Source organism: Nilaparvata lugens, chromosome 2 (assembly GCF_014356525.2).
Source record: "Nilaparvata lugens isolate BPH chromosome 2, ASM1435652v1, whole genome shotgun sequence".
Lineage (NCBI taxonomy): Eukaryota > Metazoa > Arthropoda > Insecta > Hemiptera > Delphacidae > Nilaparvata > Nilaparvata lugens.
Genome location: NC_052505.1, coordinates 87,065,196 through 87,087,226, shown reverse-complemented (window position 1 = coordinate 87,087,226; position 22,031 = coordinate 87,065,196). Strand labels below are relative to the sequence as shown.

The 22,031-nt window shown below is 34.1% G+C and overlaps 1 protein-coding gene and 1 non-coding gene across 2 annotated transcripts; both read right to left on the bottom strand.

The window, feature by feature from the left end:
- Positions 1–1,770: 1,770 nt before the first annotated feature.
- LOC111050684 lies at positions 1,771–16,919 on the bottom strand. Its single transcript, XM_022337032.2, has 4 exons — positions 16,340–16,919; positions 12,851–13,007; positions 7,225–7,443; positions 1,771–4,142 (listed from the first exon to the last, which is right to left on the bottom strand). Exons 1-4 carry the CDS (start codon positions 16,527–16,529, stop codon positions 3,908–3,910), a joined length of 801 nt encoding a protein of 266 aa, XP_022192724.2. The 5' UTR covers positions 16,530–16,919; the 3' UTR covers positions 1,771–3,907.
- Positions 16,920–19,817: 2,898 nt separating this feature from the next.
- Positions 19,818–19,890, bottom strand: Trnav-uac. The gene has a single exon. It is a non-coding gene; the product is annotated as a tRNA-Val (tRNA).
- Between the last annotated feature and the right edge of the window lie 2,141 nt (positions 19,891–22,031).

Below are 22,031 nucleotides of genomic sequence, written 5' to 3'. Positions count from 1 at the left end.
CCACACTGTAGTAACTCATGGGTTGTTTAAATAGTTATTTGTGCAACTAGTGCGCAAAGTGACAGTTTGCTGCACCGAAAGAAACGTTTACGCACGAGCCATAGGCGAGTGCGGAATAATTGTTTGTTGAGTGCAGCAAACGAACTTTGTGCACATATTTCACATTAAATTTTCCTACAGTTACCATTGAATATGAAAAGTGGGTAATTAATTATAGGTAAAATTCCCTGAAATCCATCAAATGGTTTTCTGTGTAATTTTATTATTGATAAAAACCTTTATTTATTTAAAATTGAATATTAATAATTGAATTATAATGATTGGTAATTCAATTGGAAATTTATCTGACTGCTTGAAGGGGGTTTATCTTATGTAAGTATTGAAATGACTATAATCAAGGCACATAATGGCAAGGCAACGCTGTTCTCCACTGCCATTATAATGTGGGCCTCACTATGAGTATTACCAACTTAATTTTGATTTTGCTACACTGGTGCTCCATATAACCTACTAACTATTTTGCGTTGTCATGGTGCAAATCTGGAGTACGCAAAGTACTCACTTTGCGCACTAGTGTGGAAAAGTGATTCTTTGCGACCTGCAATCAGTGCAGAAATGGTCACTTTTCAAGGCATCTGTAGGAAAACAATATTTCCCACTATTTTCAGTTATTATATTGTAATGTAATTTTTTGGAAGAATAAATTTCAATTATCAAAATAAAGGAATGACATATTGAATAGATATATAAATTATTGAAATTGAAACATAACGATCGTTATAATCCTCAATTTCTCCCCATTTTTTGTCATTCATAACAAAACTCTACCCTCTTTCCATGCATTTATTATCCTTTGTTTTCACGTTACAGGTCTTTGTTTGTTATTATTGTACTGTATAATCAAATATACTACTCCCACTATCAAAAATAGATGAATCAATCAATCAATTTTATTCAATTCAACACAATATACTTGAAAGAAATCAAAATACAAAACATCACAATCAAAAATAAATTTCTAATCAAATATAAAAAGCAGGCTACATGGTGGTGTGTGCTGGGAAGAAAGAAAGGAGGAAAAATACCTAGCCAACTATGGTTTCCCATGTAATAGGCAGGTAGAGGGAAAAAAGTAAGGAATGAAGGGTGAAGAATAGGGGAAAAGGGAAGAATTGAATAGAAAAATTATTGAAATCGTAATATAGCAATAAAGCAGTATTGTATATTTGTGTTTAGAATTAGCTGAGAATGATATTGTGTCTATCAATGTGTAAATAAATAAATAGAAGTGGTAAGAACTGAGCTCCTAAAACTAGTTGTTTTTTAGAATTAGTGGAACGGTAAATAATAAATATGGATAATAATCACGATATTTATGATCTGAATATGTTATCAATTTATTGAATACTATACTCACCAATGCCAAAATAAACGCATATTTTTCCAGTATGCTTATTCTTCCACTATGCATAATACTCGCCAACAAAATACTTTACGCAACGAAGAAATATTCTTTCCTTTCATATTATGGTTTATTCAGTTCAGTTTTTTAAATTGAGTCTTATTAGTTGAACTTAACTTCAGTTAATATTTATTTCCTGTGTCCTCTGGAAGCTCTTTTCAATGGGGGAGAAGTGGGAAATAATTACAATCATCGTAAATTTTACTCATTTATTGAAACGATACGCTTGAAAAAAATAAAACTCCACACGGAGTATTATAATAATTCACAAGGAAATTTTCAACTCAAAACGAATTTAAAACTTAGAATTAATTCCTGAAAATGTATGACTACAACAAATGATTATTTTCATGTTGAAAATCTGTATACATAAGTATTTCGACATTTTAACTTACTTGAGAATAAAACCAACATCAAGATAATTTTCTGTCAAGTAATTTTCTGAATCTATCAAGCAAAAAAAATTTCTATTACCTTATTACTCAGGAAGTTTGTATAAGATAATCCTAAATCATTTTGATAATGTTGCTTTTGTACGAATGTGCTTGGTAACTGATTACTTATCGATAGTATAATAGCGATTATAAATAATAGTGCTATATACGATGACTTTGAATCGACAAGCGTAATAAAAAAGCAATATACGACATGACAGATAGAGATAGATAATATAAATTATAGCCACAGTACAGTAGGCCTACTTATGACCAAATTATTTTACCCTGATCGTTGAGAAAACTTTTCACTAAACTACAGTACAGTATTCACAAAGTCACAAACTACTATCAAATTTAGTAGTATTTTTCATTAAAATCTAGAGATGGCATTGTTGTGTAATCATTCGTATAACTTATGTAATATTAGACTATCTACTATGGAAAACTAATCAAATAGCCGGCTGCGGTTTAATAAACAATACAGATGAACTGGGTCAAAATGTCCACACACACATTATCACAGACTAGTATCCCGTTCTATATGATAGCGATTCCAACAAGTTTATCCTTGGAAGCTTGCTTTCAGTCTATAAAGTCTATTAGGGAGAACACTATCGTACAATCTAGTCTAGAGAGAACACTAGTTTTCCGGAACACTGATGCTGTCAAAGGGATAGCGTTTTCTAAAGCATATGCGATTTCATCTCGAATTCCATGTAGACATCGTAATACGACATGCAGCAAACTGTCTGAATAATATTAAAAAACTAATGGTCCTACCATTGAACTTTCATCTCTTTAAAACTATAATCAACCTATGAAACATTACAAACTTGAAACTATAAAACCTATGAAACCTGTAAAACTATAATCAACCCGTAATAAATTAATCCCCTAGAACATTTGTAAACTTACATTTCTGTAATTGATGCCTCTGTATTGAATGTCATTTCAAAGAACAGTTCGTAAGTCTGTAAACATTTTACTGGCCTAACCCATGATGCATCTGTCGAGGGTGACGTCTGTGAATTAGTTCACGAAAAATCGTTTAAATCAAATATATTTGAAAACAATAACTCGTATACACTGTAAATGTCGATCGAATATTAGAATTCGTTATAATATTATTGTTTTACTAGCCTATACAATGCCGAAGAACTTCGTCGTCAAATTAATCATTAAAACTGAATAAAATGAGTTTGAAGAAAAATTTACCTGTAACATAATAGCTGATGGTATTTTCAAGTCGTTTAAATCAAATATATTTGAAAACAATAACTTGTATACACTGTAAATGTCGATCGAATGTTAGAATTCGTTATAATATGATTGTTTTACTAGCCTATATACAATGCCGAAGAACTTCGTCGTCAAATTAATCATTAAAACTGAATAAAATGAGTTTGAAGAAAAATTCACCTGTTAATAGCGTATGGTATTTCCTCAAAATATATGAAAGCATACAACATTTATAACTTTGTCGTTTATTAATCGTTAAAACTAAATAAAATTCTTGTTTGAAGAAAAACTTACCTGTAACATATCTCAAGGTATTTCCTCAGAATATACGAAAACATACATTTATAAGTGATAATTACTAGCACTTGGGTGGAAACTATTGTTTAGACCACGAATCAATTGCCCATTCTATAACGGTGGATTTTATTTTACCTTATAACTAAGTTTGATGGTTCATCGCTGGGTTCTTGAAACGAGAATCCATTGCATCTCTGCAGCAGATCTTTGTCTGAAATATTAAAACTAAACTAATAAAATAGCTGACACTTGAAAACATTCTTGTAAACGTGGAACATTTATCAAGTACCATTACTGGCAAATTATCCGCATTACGTATTCTTATCCTAAAACGGTGAGTATTTAATAACTAACAGTTTATGATCCCCTTGTAAATGTACATTATTATCAAGCAATATTACTGGCACTTATCAATTAATCCGCGATCCTATCCTAAATCGGAGATTATTATCTAGTAACTATCGGTTGACGATCACGAATCGTTGGGCTCTTGTTTGACGATTATCTGCTGCATCTGGAGATCGTTGAGCGCCTGCAGGTGAACCAGCTTGGCTTGCGCTGCCAGGTGTGGGGGTAGCTGCTTGACGGATGCGGCCATACTCTTGTAGAAGAGGTCGATGTCGTCCTCAGGCGGAGAGCGCAGACAGTCGATCAGTCGCTTCCTCTCTTTCCGAAGACTGCGCACTATCTCGTCCACTTCGCCCTCCCTAAAACAGCATTTGTCGTGGTGTTTGGAAAGGTTCATGGCAAATTTAACTCGAAGAAATTCTCACAAAATTAAGGCTGTGCAAAGGCTAAAAATAAACTTTTCCTACAGTTACGTTGAAAAGTGGCCATTGCTGCACTGATTACAGAACGCGAGAAGATCTAACATCTTCCGTAACGTTCATGATGGGTGCGTGGGCGGAGCGACTGTGGTTCGATGGAGGTACGAGGGCGGTACGAGGGAGGAGCGTGCTCGGTGCGGGTTGGAAGCGCGAATATGTGTACGCAGCTTAAGATTCAAGTCGACGGTTTGGCATTTCTCTTAATGTTTAAATGTTTGAAAATCAGACTATAGAATTATTATTCATCATAAATCAGCTGTCTAGTGGACTATAATACTACCCGTTCAAAAACATCGAACATCTTGAAAATTGTATCTTTCCATCAACGTTGTAGACAGTTGCAGCCAGATCTGATAACAGCGCTCACACTCACATTCCAGGACGACAAGTTACGGTACGATAGGACAGAAAGCTCTATGTTTATTTAGGATTTTTTCTAGACATTTTTAATTGATAAATTATTATTAATTTTTGAGAAAACATAACTGCAGGTCAATGTAACTCACTGAGCGCGAGGTCTACTGTTCACAGAACTACAAGTGTTATATGAGCGACTGAGGTTTGAATTTTTGGGACAGAACATTTCAAATTCGGTACGATATAAATCCATGAGATTTAGATGATGGATTCTTCATGGTATTGTTGATCTAGTAAAACAGAAATTTTCTGAAAATATCAATTTTTGGAAAAGTTATTCAATTTTTAGTAAATTGAATAACTATCTTAAAAATTGATATTTTCAGAATTTTTTTGTTTCACTAGATCAACAATACCATGAAGAATCTATCCTCTAAGTCTCATGGATTTATCTCTTAGCGAATTTCAAATGTTCTGTCCCTAAAATTTAAACTTTAGGCGCTCATATCTCAAAAAGTACTGATCAGAAAAAAATGTTTTCCTGAAGAAACTTTTTCATTTTGATAGCTTGATGATACACAAATCAAAAACCTTTGAAAAATATCACGAGTAAAAAGTTTATTTTTACTTTCCTTGCCCTATTACCAAAGGTAAGGAAAGTATTGCTTTCCGAAAAAAATTAAGGTATAATCGAACAAATCCAATTCAAGATGGCGGCTAAAATGGCGAAAATGTTGTCAAAAACAGGGGTTTTCGCGATTTTCTCAAAAACGGCTCCAACGATTTTGATCAAATTTATACCTAAAATAGTCATTGATAAGCTCTATCTACTGCCACAAGTCCCATATCTGTAAAAATTTTCAGGAGCTCCGCCCCATCAATGCAAAGTGTGATTTCAGATTCCCAGTTATAAGGCTTCAGATACAATTCAAACAAAAAATTTCAAGTGGAAAAGATTGAGCATAAAAATCTCAACAATCAATGTTCAGTGAAATTTTCACCTAAAATTGGAAATAGCTCGAAATTCGAGAAAATGTGTTTATTCAATAATGCAAACGGTTGGCAACTGTTGATTCTATTAAATCATTCACTATGAAGAGATAGCAGACTTTGTGTGTCTCCAGCGTTATTGTCCTCTCACCAGCTGGCAGATCTTCGAATGGCAGACTTGAGATGCGCGTGTACACTAGCGTCAGATGATAAATTTTCATAACGGCAAGGAAAGTTGTTGAGTGCTCCACACCAGATTTTTGGCCTTTGCACAGCCTTAAATGTAGAAAATTATATTTCATATCATTCATAGTTTGATGTATGTTTTTCATTTTTTATCTTTGCCTATTAAGAGATTATTCAAAGCATAAAACTTCATTGTTTTAATTGTATCAAATGTTATAGTATTCAAATTTGTATTGTAATTGTGTTTGATGAATAAACTTTGATTTGATTTGATACCAGTATCAGGAAATCTTGTGAATGAAATCACTCACTTGAAAATTGCATCAATATGTCGAAACATGTTGTGAATGAAATATTTTAAAAAGGGTACTTAAATTTGTTATTTCCTGATAGATAAAAGAAGCCCTCACCAAAAAGTAAACATTCTACAGTATTATTTAATCTTAAATACCAAAGGCCTACAATATCTCCAAGGGAAAACTGAAATAATAAGTAGTTTACTGAACACAAAAAATCATTAAAACCCAATTATACTGTAAGAATTTCAAATAGAAATTGCACCAATTGAAGGTATTTATTGAAAAGTTTCACTCAATTTATTTATTGAAATTGACCCCCCTTTAGTTTGTATGTATGACCCCTCTTTTTAGTAAATTATGTATTTTCTTTTATTATGTTTTAAATATGTTGAATGAAAAAGACTAAGAAATTGTCAAAAACAGTTTATCAGAGATTGACAATGTTGTAATAACCGAAACCGGTCTTTCTAAGTATCAATAAATCTGTGGTTTTTGACAATTTCTTAGTCTCTTTCATTCAATATGAATAATTACCACAATATCAACTTCTCAACTACACAAAAAGTTTTGAATATGTATTTATTGTATGGCAAATAAATGATTTTTTTAAGTGGGAAGCATTCCCTGGTGTCCCTCACAAAGCGAAGGTAATTTTAATAATTTCACGCCAATTTTATGATCTCCACTCCCGAAATATTTTCCTTGATATGCCTCTCTTTCTTGTCGAAATCGCTTATAAATGAAGTGGGTTTTCGATTTGTAATTACTGGTTTTGGAAGAATGAAAACAAACAGTTTTGACATTGGTGACAAACAGAGAGTTTCATTGATAACTACCAAACTGGGCTTAGGCTATTTTCAAAATCAATGAGGGATTCAAGATGAGATAACTAACATTCATTAAAGCATGTCACGATTATGGGAGACTGAATGAATATTTGTAATGTAATTAATTACTATCCAAATGGGCATAAATGTGTTGTAAAATTGGAAAAGGGTAAGTTTTTGGGCTTGAGCCTTTTGATCCTTTCGGTAAGTGATTCTACTTACCGTAATGAATGTTTTATTCAATTCAAATGATTAATTATGATAATTAATTTAAATAATTGTAATACTTGAATAGCTCCTCACCTGTGAGACCTCTTCCGCTTACTTCCGCGTGGAGTTCGATCCTCGACAGCTGATTGTGAGGCGGTGGATGGCGAGGGGGGGTAATCCCCATCATTCTCGTTATCTAAAGAAGGAGGGGTGGGGGAGTTGGTGTACTCCACTGTTATCTCTTCACTTTCCCCCTGCAGACCATCTTCACATCCCTCCCCCCTCTCTTCGTATGATGCCACTGCTGTAGATCTACAAATCAACCAACGAAGAATATGGAATAAAAATGATTTGAAACTGACACAACCACTTAGGGCCGTTTCTCAGTAAAAGCTGAGTTTAGCAGAATTGAATCAGCTGAGGGCTTGGAGAAAACAATACTTATTTGTGAATTATTATAAATATCGGGGTACCGAGCTTCTCTCGTTATTTTTATTTATTGATAAACAGAACACAATTCTCTAAAATTATCGTGTTTATATTTTACAGCTGGCTATTATATGTCAGCTTATGAATTTCGGGGATGCGATATTTTAATTTTCCACAGAATCATTCGCTCACTTTTTACTATCCACAGACGACGAAAGTCTGAGCTGTTTCAACCAAGGAAGAATTATCCTTTTAATGTCGTTCAGCGAGTTTTCCCAAAGGATTAGTCCTAGTGCAATCGAATTTTTATATATCATAAACCTATTATGTTCCAAATTTCGTGAAAATCGTTAGAGCCGTTTTCGAGATCAGTTGAACATAAATAACCAGATATAAAAATATAAACGGATATACAGGAATTGCTCGTTCAATATAATAGGATATTTTTAGAATATTTTTTTTTTTCATTTCAATTACCTATTGTATGAAATACTATAATCATAGTTATAATAATTATTTTATTTTCAATGTACTATTTTGTTTCTGCTTAAACTGTGAATGAACCACATTATATCAAACGAGACTTGATATGGATTTTATCCACTTCAAAATGGATTTTTTAAGCTGACACTGTGAAACGGCTCTTACTCTATCATTTATGAAAAAAACGTGTTGCTAGTTTCTGTTGAGCAACCGTTCTTATTCTCCAGTAAACAATGAAGTATGATATCATTTTCATTAGAGTCGTTATCCATAACGGACTGATATCTACATGTCACCTTCACTACCAGAAATAAAATTCAACAAAGATCTCAACTCTGATAAGACAAGATTTAAATAATAATAATTCTGCCCAGTAACTCTTTCCCTGGTTTTCTCGCTTTTTATTTATCATTGGTCATCAATAATATGAATTACAATACTAATTTACATGGTAATAAATGAAGTTGAGAGGTTTCTTTCATTGTGATCCTCACACGTTGATTTTTGTAATATCGGGCTTCAAGTCCAAATGAATAATGATAACAATAAACCGTTAAACCAAAATATGAAAAATATGACAAAATCAAAGAACTTTATAGCTCAGCATGTGGATGAATATATGTTTTTTGATGAAAAAACTTCATGTGTTTTATAGCGGTTTGAACATTGAGAAAAGTAGAAAAGATAGCATAAGTTAGCAAAGCTAGATAGATTTAGCTTGTGCAAAATTTCCTCTATGATTTGACCGAATCAAACAGTCGATAACTAATAATATAATGTGTTTATTATTCCAGTGATTTGGTTATCCTTTGTACTATAGAATCAATAAACCATTTCGTGTTCGTGAATATTTTCAAGGATTAAAATTAATTTCTGTCTAATTAACATCTAAGCCTTCAATAGATTTCGATATAACAGACTGAAAATGAATATTATTTAGTATGATAATATTTATTGAACTGAAGCATCAAATTATTTTATTTATTTATTTATTTTTATTTTATTATTATAATTTTACAAGAAGCACTGAATGGGAGAGAAAAACTAAGGATACTCCTTGTACTATTTCTCTCCCAAATTTAGATAATAATTTAAAAGTCCGAAATGAGGTTATGATTCCAATTTTCTGAAATTTAGTTCTTTTTCACTCAAAAACAACTAAAACTAAGAATTTTGAATTTTGAAGGTTGAGTAACTGGATAGGAAACAAAAATATTACACTCAAATCACTGATAATTGAAACATTTTCACGTAATTTACAAAATTTAGAGCCGGAAAAATAGAACTTATTATTTCAACATTGTAAAATATGTGTAACAAGAACACATTGAAAATGGATGTGCAACATCAGAAACGTAGAACATGGTAATTGGTAGAATAATCAATTAGATACGAAAGATAAAGCAGCTCCAAACGTGTAACCTATAGCTGATGCTAATGTTATGTTTTAAAATATTTATAGCCTGAAGGAGAATGTAGGAATTGATAGATGAATTATTCAACAGACAAAACCTGCTCTTTGTTTTTCTCTCTCTATCTGTTTCTCTGTTTCATACACAGTACTTATTATGAGGACTATATTATTTCTGATCATCAAACCTGAACTTGAAACTGATTCTTGTCAGGTAATTTACGATATCAGGTTTCAAACTAAAAGAAGTGTTTAAAATTGGAAATAATAATGAGATGACAATCCCACAATGAAACATAATTCCAGTTCTAATACTCCATGACATTTACATCAATCAATTACTTAATGCAGTTTCTACAGTATCAGCTTCGGTTCAACTACCAAGAGATAATATATAATGATGTCATTGGAAGGTCAACAATTGGAAGGTCAATTGTTTATGTGAATTATTATACTTGTGCACTCAACAATATTTTTATCTCATACATAGGATTGTATTTGAAACCAGAGAAGCCAGCTGAGCTGATTCATTCTATGAATTCTTTGGGCAAGTCAAGTTCTGTTACTTTATTGTAACGTATGATTTTCTTATTTCAATAAATAATAATGATTCTCTTCAAATGCGTGTAAGTTCATTTCTTTCGACTTGACATAACAAAACTGAATAATGATTCTAAAGATTCATTCTATTCCAAGTCAAGTTCTGTTTCTTACTTTTCTTGTAACGTATGATTTTCTTCGTTTCAATAAATAATGTGATTCTCTTCGAATGCATGTAATTTCATTTCTTTCGACTTCACATAACAAAAAAAAACACATATTCAATGATGAACTGATTCAATATTACTATAGTTAATTGCTGGGGTATGCTTACACTATCTCCTACTACATATTCTACTTGTAGAATATTCAGATTACAAAATAGTTACTAACTCTAACTCGACACTGATTATTGTCTAATACTAATTGTCAAGGTTGAGTGGTAGAAAGGACTTGAAAGTCCTAACTCCGCCAAACAATAGTTATTTGAGCACGTATTTCACATTAAATTTTTCCTACAGTTACCATTGAATATTAAAAGTGGGTAATTATGGGTAAAATTCCCTGAAATCCATCAAATGTTTTTCTGTGTAATTTTATTATTGATAAAAACCTTAATTTATTTAAAATTGAATAATAATGTAGTAAATGAATGAAGGCGGCTGTCACTCTTGTGGTGGCTGTCGCTGTCATCCACTGTAGTCCACTGCCTTCATATTATTATAACAGTACTGTTACCAACTTCATTTTGATTTTCCTGCACTGGTGCTCCATATAACCTACTAACTATTTTGCGTTGCCATGTTGCAAATCTGGAGTGCAGAAACATTTTTTTCCCGCACTAGAGCGGAAAAGTGATTCTTTGCGTTCTGTAATCAGTGCAGGAATGGCCACTTTTCAAGGTAACTGTAGGAAAAGATATTTTCCTACAGTTACGTTGAAAAGTGGCCATTGCTGCACTGATTACAGAACGCAAAGAATCACTTTTCCGCTCTAGTGCGGGAAAAATTTTTCTGCACTCCAGATTTTCAACATGGCAACGCAAAATACTTAGTAGGTTAGATGGAGCAACAGTGCAGCAAAATCAAAATGAAGTTGGTAACAGTGACTGCTGTGGCTGCTATAGTGAGCAGAGGTGCAACCAAGCACAACGCGCTAATTATTATTCATTATATATTATAACCAACGACAACGAGGACTTTAGGATTTTAGGATTAAGGTTTTTATCAATAATAAAATTACACAGAAAAACATTTGATGGATTTCAGGCAATTTTACCCATAATTACCCACTTTCCATATTCAATGGTAACTGTAGGAAAAACTTAATGTGAAATACGTGCGCAAAGTTCCTCTGCTGCACTCAAGAAACATTCCGCCCTCGCCTACGGCTCGGGCGTAAACGTTTCTTTCGGTGCAGCAAACTGTCACTTTGCGCACTAGTTGCACAAATAACTATTTCCTACAGTTACGTTGAAAAGTGGCCATTGCTGCACTGATTACAGAACGCAAAGAATCACTTTTCCGCTCTAGTGCGGGAAAAATTTTTCTGCACTCCAGATTTTCAACATGGCAACGCAAAATACTTAGTAGGTTAGATGGAGCAACAGTGCAGCAAAATCAAAATGAAGTTGGTAACAGTGACTGCTGTGGCTGCTATAGTGAGCAGAGGTGCAACCAAGCACAACGCGCTAATTATTATTCATTATATATTATAACCAACGACAACGAGGACTTTAGGATTTTAGGATTAAGGTTTTTATCAATAATAAAATTACACAGAAAAACATTTGATGGATTTCAGGCAATTTTACCCATAATTACCCACTTTTCATATTCAATGGTAACTGTAGGAAAAACTTAATGTGAAATACGTGCGCAAAGTTCCTCTGCTGCACTCAAGAAACCATTCCGCCCTCGCCTACGGCTCGGGCGTAAACGTTTCTTTCGGTGCAGCAAACTGACACTTTGCGCACTAGTTGCACAAATAACTATTTCCTACAGTTACGTTGAAAAGTGGCCATTGCTGCACTGATTACAGAACGCAAAGAATCACTTTTCCGCTCTAGTGCGGGAAAAATTTTTCTGCACTCCAGATTTGCAACATGGCAACGCAAAATACTTAGTAGGTTATATGGAGCAACAGTGCAGCAAAATCAAAATGAAGTTGGTAACAGTGACTGCTGTGGCTGCTATAGTGAGCAGAGGTGCAACGAAGCACAACGCGCTAATTATTATTCATTATATATTATAACCAAGGACAACGAGGACTTTGGGATTTTAGGATTAAGGTTTTTATCAATAATAAAATTACACAGAAAAACATTTAATGCATTTCAGGCAATTTTACCCATAATTACCACTTTTCATATTCAATGGTAACTGTAGGAAAAACTTAATGTGAAATACGTGCGCAAAGTTCCTCTGCTGCACTCAAGAAACCATTCCGCCCTCGCCTACGGCTCGGGCGTAAACGTTTCTTTCGGTGCAGCAAACTGTCACTTTGCGCACTAGTTGCACAAATAACTATTTCATCTCATTTCACTTCATTTTAATACTGTGTAGTCCAATACTGTCTAATTTTGTCTAATATTTTTTGATACTGTGTAGATGATAATGGTGATTCATCTTTAGTTGTTGAGAGAGAATTAATTATAGTTGTTGATGAGAAAACTCTCATACTCATATACTACATTTTGAATTGAAAAGTTACATATTTCTCACTCAAGAGCGTGCGAGAAAAATATCTTCTTCAATTGTCTGCAAGTCCTGGAAAAGGAAAACCACTGCATGCCACTTTCGACAACTACTATCTACTATTATAATAAATTATAAGAGATATATTTTTCATTCTTACTTGACTTCGTCGTTGCAATTTTCCAGAAAACCAAGGTAGGAAGCCAAGTGCCACAATCGCTTTTTTGCGCCATTCTCCTGATTCTGTTGGCTTGTCTTCTTATGTCTTCTCCTGTACGTGTCTCTGATTGTTCGCCAACGTTTTTTGCAGTCCTCGTCTGTGAAACAATTTTTAAAATGAGACCTCGAAAAATAACTGAAGGCCAAACTCAATATAGGAAGCCCAGTAATGAGATAAAGCAGTTCAAAGGTAGAAAACTTGGGGTTTTTTAAAGTCACTTGGGAAGTTAAGATACAACTATAATTTACAATACGGTACTTGATACTTGTGAATTACTGCTTAGTAGTAAATAACAATACAAAATGTTTTATCCATATCTATGGGGATATATGATTGTAAATTTGAACATACAGTAGAACTCCAATTATCCGAGTTAATGGGGACCGGGACCCATTCGGATAATCAAATATTCGAATAATTGGAGTTTTTTTTAAATTGCCAATGGAGAGAGAAAAAGGTACGTTTTGATATTTCACTATCTTTTTATTGAATTAAATGAAAGGATCATGATATTTTCACATGTTTTAAATATAAATAAAATGTACTTATGTACAAGGGAAGGACAATAGTGAGCGAAAGCGCAAAACTGGCATCACAGGGGGAAGAACTATAGCGTACTTAGACTTTTTTGGACAATTTTTTTCTGAAAGTGATTCGGATAATCAGTGATTCGAATAGTCAGAGTTCGGATAATTGGAGTTCCACTGTATCGTGAAATTGTGACAAACTTGGAAAAAATTTGTGTATAATTTAAAACTCCCATGAGACCGAAAACGAAAATTCCTACTCAACAGTTATTCAGATTAGAATAGCAAAATTTTCAATCTATAAATCTAGATGAAGTTGGGTTACGGAAAAATGTGTCAGAAACAGAACACAACAATGTTGAACATCTAAACGTCTATGTTATGAGAACGTAGATTTACTATTTATGGAAGTACATTGAACTTCAAATATTTACTAAACCGGTTTGTTATTCAAGTACTGTAATGAATTTCTCCTGCCTCAGGCCACCCCGTAATGCGACATCTAGCAAATATTTGGCAAAAGATCAGGGAACACTTGGTCAATTATTTGTACAGTCTATAAATCTTCTGTATAAGATAAATATTCTTCACAAGTACAAGATATATTGATATTCACAGTTTTTTTATTGTACAGTTTCATATTTATTCATTCTTGCTGTTTCATTTTTGTTCTTCAAAAGAAAGCAATAAGAATAATATGCAAGCTACCATATAATGCACATTGTAGACCTTATTTCATTCACCTAGGTATCCTGACGTTGCCGTCGTTAGATGTCTTAAAAATATTATGTTATGTACGAGGCAATTTGAATAAGTATGATTCTAATAGCTACCATAGTTTAAATACAAGAAATAGACACAAACTTAGAATTCCGTTGTACAGTTACACTAAATCACAAAGAAACTGGCACTTCACATCTATCAAATTATATAACTCCACACCTGACCACTTGAAGGAGCTCACATGCACACAATTTAAAAAAGTATTGAAAGCAGTGTTAATTGATGAATGTTTGTACACCGTACATGACTATTTTAGAATAGATTGGAATCGTTTTATGTGATTCATGTGTTATTTTATTGTTCTGATACTGACTGATCTTAGTGTTTTTGTGTTTGTTTTGACTTACTTTAGTGTTAAAAAATTGACGAAGTCCATGTATTCATGTGAATATTATATGACCAATAAAATTCTATTCTATTCTATTCTTTTAAAATGTTTTTTTTTTATAAATTTCTGTGTCAATGATAGATTAATTAGGCTACAAGCTACAACAGTCATCAAGAATATCTTGAAGGCGCTGTTATTATTATCTGATAAGAAGCATAGAATAGAACAATCTTATAATCGTATAAGATTTCTCTGATAAGAAGCGTCATGGTGATTAATGATGACTGGTGATATTTGATTATTTATCTCTCAAAAATGTAATACAGAATGTATTATCTACCTATTTGATAAGTTGCCAAGCGTAATTAGAAACTAATGATATTATCTATTGAAAAGTTATTTAAAATCCATTATCGATCTAATAAAAAGTTTATGAGCGTTTTTGTCACTTATGATTGACGATGTTATTTATTCAGTGAGGCGAAGTTGTAGCCTTCAATAGTGCAACTGCAAACAAGTCGTGATGATTATTATCTCTAGTAAGATTCACTTCAGACTGTCAGCATCCTCATGAATAACTGCAATCCTTCCCAGTTCAAAGTCAACCTCACTGCAGTGAGGTGTGAGATCTGGTGTTGTATATGATGCTGGCATTGGGGTTGCTGTCCTTGTCTATCATTCTACAAACCAGATAGGTCCGCAACGATTTCAAGACAAGGATAAACAAGGATCCATAGGTCTATCATTCGACAAAGCTGAAAGCACTATCATTTTCTACCTCCACAACGTTGCCAGATCGTTTCTCAACAATGTAACCTAATATAGATTTGGGAGAGGAATAGCACAAGGTTAACTTATTTATTCTCTCCCTATCATTTTTTATGATGTACTTATTTTATGAATCAATAAATAATATAGAATGTACAAATACAACCAAAATAGGTATTCAATCACAATCATGAAACTCTATCATTAAATAATTGAAAATATATTTTCTTGACGGATAAAATATAATTGATTATTTTAAACAAGAATGAATAGTTAAAATTACTATTACATCAGCTATATTTGTATCAGTTATCATCTACAGAAGGCAGTGGCAGGCACAGAATATGCAACGTTCTTCCATATCTTTCTTCACTGTCATTATATTAACATGGACCTCTCTATACAGTGATTATCTATAGCGAGCTTCATTTGGAGCTGCTAGCATTCAATGAAAATAAAAATTAATGCTTCCCAGTTTGAAGTGTGTATCACTATAGTATCTATTATGATGAGGTCCACGTTATATTGGCAGTGGAGAAAGATAGAACAGCGTTGCCGATTCTCTGCTTTGTAACTGCCATCTATAGATGATAGCTGATACAAGTATATCTGATGTAATAGTTATTTTAACTGTTCATTCTTGTTTAAAATAATCAATTATATTTTATCCGTCAATCATTCTCAATGATTTCTATAGAGGATACCTGACAGATGTATTCGGTGTAATATTAACTGTTCATCCTTTTTAAAATGTTCAGTTTTATTTTATTCCTCAAGAAAATATATTTCTCAATTATTTAATAATGAACTTTCACAATTGAGATAAAATATTTTGTTAATTAATTATATTTTTGTATTTTGTTAAAAATCGATCTAGCAAGGTTGAGAAGTTAGAGAAGGATAGCGCTATCTGCTTTGTCGAATGATAGGCAAGGATAGCAACACCAATGCTAATCAAATACTGCCATTATAACGTGGACCTCACTATAGTGAGAATTATGATAGCAGAGTGCAACTACAAACCTGTTTTGCCGTCGAACTTCAAGGCGATCTCGCGCCAAAGACTGTCGCGCAGAAATACGTCCTTGTAGTTGCGATGCGTCTGGTCGTAGAGACAGGGGTAGCTCTGTACAATGCCGACCAATTGCAGCTCCTCGTCACGTGTGAAGCTCATGGTGCTCGTGCCCCACAGCGTGGAGTTCATCCACAGCATGGGCGGCGGAGAGGACACGGCGGTGCCGGGGGAGTGCCGACTGCAAGCGACTCAGAGGATACGGAGATGCAGGGTGAGGCTGGGAGCAGATCTGGCTGCTAGCGGTGAGGATGAACTGCAAGCGGAGAGGATGCGCTGTTGCCGCGTGAGATTGGGAGCAGTGCTGGCTGCAAAGGGAGAGGACGCGGTGTTGCCGGTGTGAGGGCAAAGGCAAACACGAAGCAGCAGAGCTGTGCCAACTGCAAGCGGAGAGGACGCGCTGTTACCGCGTGAAACTAGAAGCAGCAGAGCTATGCCGACTGCAAACGGAGAGACCGCGCCCGTCCCGGTGTGAGGGCAAACACGAAGCTGCAGAACTGTGGCGACTGCAAGCGACTCGGCTCGACTGCCGACTGTTGAGCGCCGATCGATGAGGCAGCCGAGGCAGCTGAAACGCCCGCACACACACGAGCATACGCTGCAGCTGGCACCATGATGGCGCGGGGGGAGGGGTGTACAGCTGGCCCTGGTCTCCTCCCCTGCCCAACCCTACGCCCTTCGTCATCACATAGATATAGGCTACAATATCAGTATAGATATACAATTAGCTGGCTGTAATAATGGAAGAGCTGCCACCAGAGAGAATAGAACGTATAGTCTCTCTGGCTGCCACCTGCCATGTGTTGCTGCATTTAGTGCTGTTGCTGCACTAAATATTCACTGTCAGCTTGTATGGGAAGTATTGATGCTATATTAGGACTATTGCTGACATTTTACTGTAAATCTCACTATGTTTGTAGCTGTTGTTATTGAGTGTCAACAGCTTGAATACAGAATTTTCAATGTTTGTATTTATTCCTTTTTGGTTTCTCAATTAATCTAACAAAGTTTACAGTTTGGTGCAATATTTTTATTCTTTTCGGTTTTCAATCTAATTAAATTCTTAATTTTTGTTTGTATATTTCTGGACTCGGAATTTGATTGAAAGTGAAGCAACATAACCTACCTTTTAGACATTGGCTTACTAATATCAAAATTTGGAAAGGGAACAGTTTTGGCCTAGGCCTGTTGGTCCTTTTCTAATCATGTATTTGATTTGTGCATTGGTTAATATAAAGTTAAATGAATGAATAGAATTGGAAATCAAAATCAAACTAGTTATCCATGTAGCAGTGACAATTTTTTTGATGTCAATATAACCAGAGAAAACTTCTATAATTCTATATGCTATTCTAAAACTTCTATAATAATGCTGTATTCTGTGATATAACCTTACTTTGGAAATTTTACTAGACTAATTAAGAATATAAGAAGTTTTGGGCTAGTTGTTAGCGAGTGTGAAATGTCTACGATTAACATTTGTAATTCTAGAACAATATAGTGCTGGAATTAAATAAAATAGTGCTGGTTATTCATAGTATGGTCAAAGATGATACCTACAAGTTTAAATTTTATTCATTCTATTTTTCCGTAGTATAGGTAAAATAAAAGACTCATTTACAATTATTATTCATACTCCTACACGAAAGGCATGTTTAGAGTATTGTAGTTACCAATACTATTTATTAGTATATAAGCGAGCATTGGATGTATGTGCAATGAAAGATTATAGAGGTCAAAATGATTAGATCAGAGGTTAATAGTTGTGACGGATCGTAAAATGTTTATCAGACATGTTATGTGGCGGAGCAAGAAAAGAGAAGGCAATAAACATCAGAATCGTGATAAAAGCGTTTCAAATGAACCGTGATGCAGTCATGTTATTGATTATGTACTGTAATTGTGTTATATCAGATAATAAATAGACGCATTAAGCCAAGCTACTTCCCCAAATTTATATAGTAGACTGCTCAATATATAGGCTAACTATGGATTAGTGTTATGTGTATGGATTGAAGTGTCTGTATTTAATAATTCTCTTTTTACTTGTCGATGACTATGTAAGCCCGGTATTTAAACTTCTCCAATATGCTGGCAAATAAGGATCTTGCATTATTCAATGTACTGTAGTATTGTAGATTGAACAAAATTTTAAATGAAGTAATGAACTATGCTCTTTCTTCTATCTATGGTACGAAGTACGATACATGTTTTATAAGTGATTTTAAGTATTCAATTCATTTATAAATTAATTATAAGCTTGAAAGTATTATAAGTGATTTCTAGTATTCAATCAATTTATAGATTATAAGCTTGGAAGTTTAACATCACATATTTTCGCAATAGAGTTTTCCAATAACATAACATTGAATCCGTTTTTGAACTTCTATTTTTAACGACACTACAGTCTTCGGAGTCCGTAAAATAAATCTGAAATAGATGAATATAACATTGGATTTAAATTATTATTCCACTATTGATAATATGATTGTGTTATTCACAGGCTTTGATTTTTTTAAATTGAGGTTGATGCCAACGTGAGCTTTTCACTTGTGCTTGAGTTATGTGCGAAGGTGATTCTATAGGTGCGTACAGATATACGCGCCGCGAACATGAGCAATTCACTTTTAATCAGCTGATGCCAAGCTTTTTATATCTGTATCTTACCGTTTCTGTAAAAATACAGATATAGTCAGCTGATAAAAAGTGTATTGCTCATGTTCGTGGCGCGTATATCTGTACGCACCTTTAGATATGATCAAACGTTCATACCTTTGGAGGGATTCGAACCCACGACCAGGTTGTGCTAGCATACTGAAGGGTTTAACGCCTTCTTGGCTATCCTGACCAGCAAATACTTCTTGTCTACTTGAAATAACTTGAGCTGTAGATCACCTACTCCGAGATGGATGTTATCATAGCCACCTCTAATACATGATTGGTGAAAAAAGATTAAAAAAAAATACCAGCTGATCTTTTTCACCTATTAGATTCTAGGCCTACACTGCGACGTTGCAATATCGTAGGCCGGGGCCTTGTATTTAGAGGTGGCTATGATGTAATTCATAAAAAATCATTCAAATCAGCTCTATAATTGAACACAAATAAATATTGTCAAACTGAAGATAATTTATTACCTATTATCATCATCTGACTTGATGACCTACTTCGACATGAATTTTCATTGTTATTATTTGAGAAATATAAGGTGAACAATGATGAAAATGAACTTTTATCGTCCCTATCATCAAACCCAAACAAACTTTGAACACTGAGATTAATAAAATCACCTCTAAATTGACTCTGAAATCTAAATACAATCATATAACCTCAAAACCCTCATTGAACCAACAATGCCTCTCTCCAAAAATCGTATTTCAACCTAACTAACTAATGACTGTGAAAATTAAAATTACCTGCAAAAAAATTTGATTCCGGCCAGGATCGAACTGGCGACCTTCTGCGTGTAAAGCAGACGTGATAACCACTACACCACGGAACCGCACTTGAAAGCAATTCATGACACACTCTACTTCACTGTTATCACTGGAATAATCAGCAAATTGATACTACAGTAGATATTTTGTATGGTGTTGGTTCACAATAAAATTAGAAATTTCAACATGGAACATTGCCCACGGTAATAGTTCATGCCCATGCCCATGGCCTATTTTATATTGCGACTCACTGCTTCCTTTGGTGCCAGATGTCATTGACTCTACTTCTCACTCAGTCACTCTCTCGCACTCTCTCTCACTCTCAATACACTCTCTATTCTCTATAGCCAACACTCCTCTCATCCATACAATAATAACTCATACTCTCTCGTTCTGTCTCTCTCACACATTATAATACACTCCAGTTATCATTCTCTCTTTCCAATTTATCTCTTTTCCACTGAAAGTAATCTGTCTTGCTCTTATTTCATTCATCTTTTTCTTTCCTCTTTCATCTCTGATCTCTTTTACTCTCCGTTTTCACTTTCAATTATCTCTCCGTTCAATGTCATATTTCATGAAAAAACAAAAAAAAAAGAATCCTTCCTTTATCTACTTGTTTCTTATCTTACTGCTTTATAACAACCAGCACATTCATTCACAAATATTTATAATTCCAAGTATTGTTATTTTCATGGTTATGATTGGTTTTCGTTACATATCTTATCAGACCTGGCCACGGTAAATATAACATCCTATCTCTTTTGATTACCCTCTCTTTCTTTCCCTACTTGAATTCGACCCCTCCTTTACATAGTAATGCAATACAACAGAATTATCAGGCTCCTTGAATTTATCTTTCTAATCATCTCTCTATTGATTTCTCATAGTTCCCTTTTTCACTCTCTCTTGATCACTATTCCCATAGTAATACCAGTGAGTATAGAATGTAACATTCTACACTCATTGTAACATTCTATACTGAATAATACAATATTCCTCACTGAATAATACATTATAATAAAGTACCATAGAATAAAATAATCTTAAAAGTTAATAAAAACAATCTATAGGTTTTCTCAAACTGTACATACTAATATTCTTTTTTTTTCTTTAGGGCTACTTTTGAATTTATAAATAAAAATATTATGTCGTGACGAAATAATTTAAAAAGTGTACTCAGATTTAAATTTTTATTTATAGTAATTTTCCTATTGTATCACTTTTCTCTTCTTTTTCCTTTACTCCTCACTCTTTTCAAATACCTCAACTTTCTCTTTCCATTCTTCATAATTCTCTCTCTCTCCTTCTGTAGTACATTGACTCTTCGCTTCTCACTCTGTCAGCGAAAAGCAACAACAGCCTTCAATGAACACAATCAATTGGGTGCCTGGCGTGGGTCATGGGGGAGAGGGGACAGGTACTGCAAACGTCACCCGTGACCAAAAGACCTCCGAGCAAACAACAGCTCCGTTGTCATTTCACACCTCATGCAGAGAACAATGGAGGCTGCTGTAGTGGTGTTCACTTTAAACTGGCAGAATGGAATGGAAAGCATTGTCCATTATGTATACTGACAATTTAAAGTGAAACTCAATTTAGTCGTCGACCTCAGTGAGTATAGAATGTAAAGCTGCGTTTACACCTTGCGTTTACTAACTTAATCCTTATAGATTCTATTAGATTGAACCTAACTTATCATACACATGATGATCTTATGTGTTTGTCAAGTTCCGTTCAATCTAAAAGAATCTATAAGGATTAAGTTATTAACATTTTGTTAATAACTTTGGTGTAAACGCGGCTTAAGCATATTACATTACAACATTCTATACTCACTGGTCTTACATTACATTATAATATCTGGGCACAGAGATTCGCTTGTTAATTATTTTTTGATAAACAGAACACAATTCTTTAAAATGATTGGGGAAGGACTAACAGGCACAACCCAAAACTGTGTGTTCCCGGAATTTTGATTTATACACTATAAATATTCCAAAAAGTAGGTTACACTTGAATTCAGGTCCAATTTTCAGTCCAAACATTTGAATTGTTATTTAGATTGTTTACAACCCAAATTGAATAACAAAAAAATCTGGTGTGGCGCACTCACACAGCTTTCCTTGCCGTTATGAAAATTGATCACCTGACGCTAGTGTTCCCGCGCATCACAAGTCTACTATTCAAAGATTTGAGCCAGCTG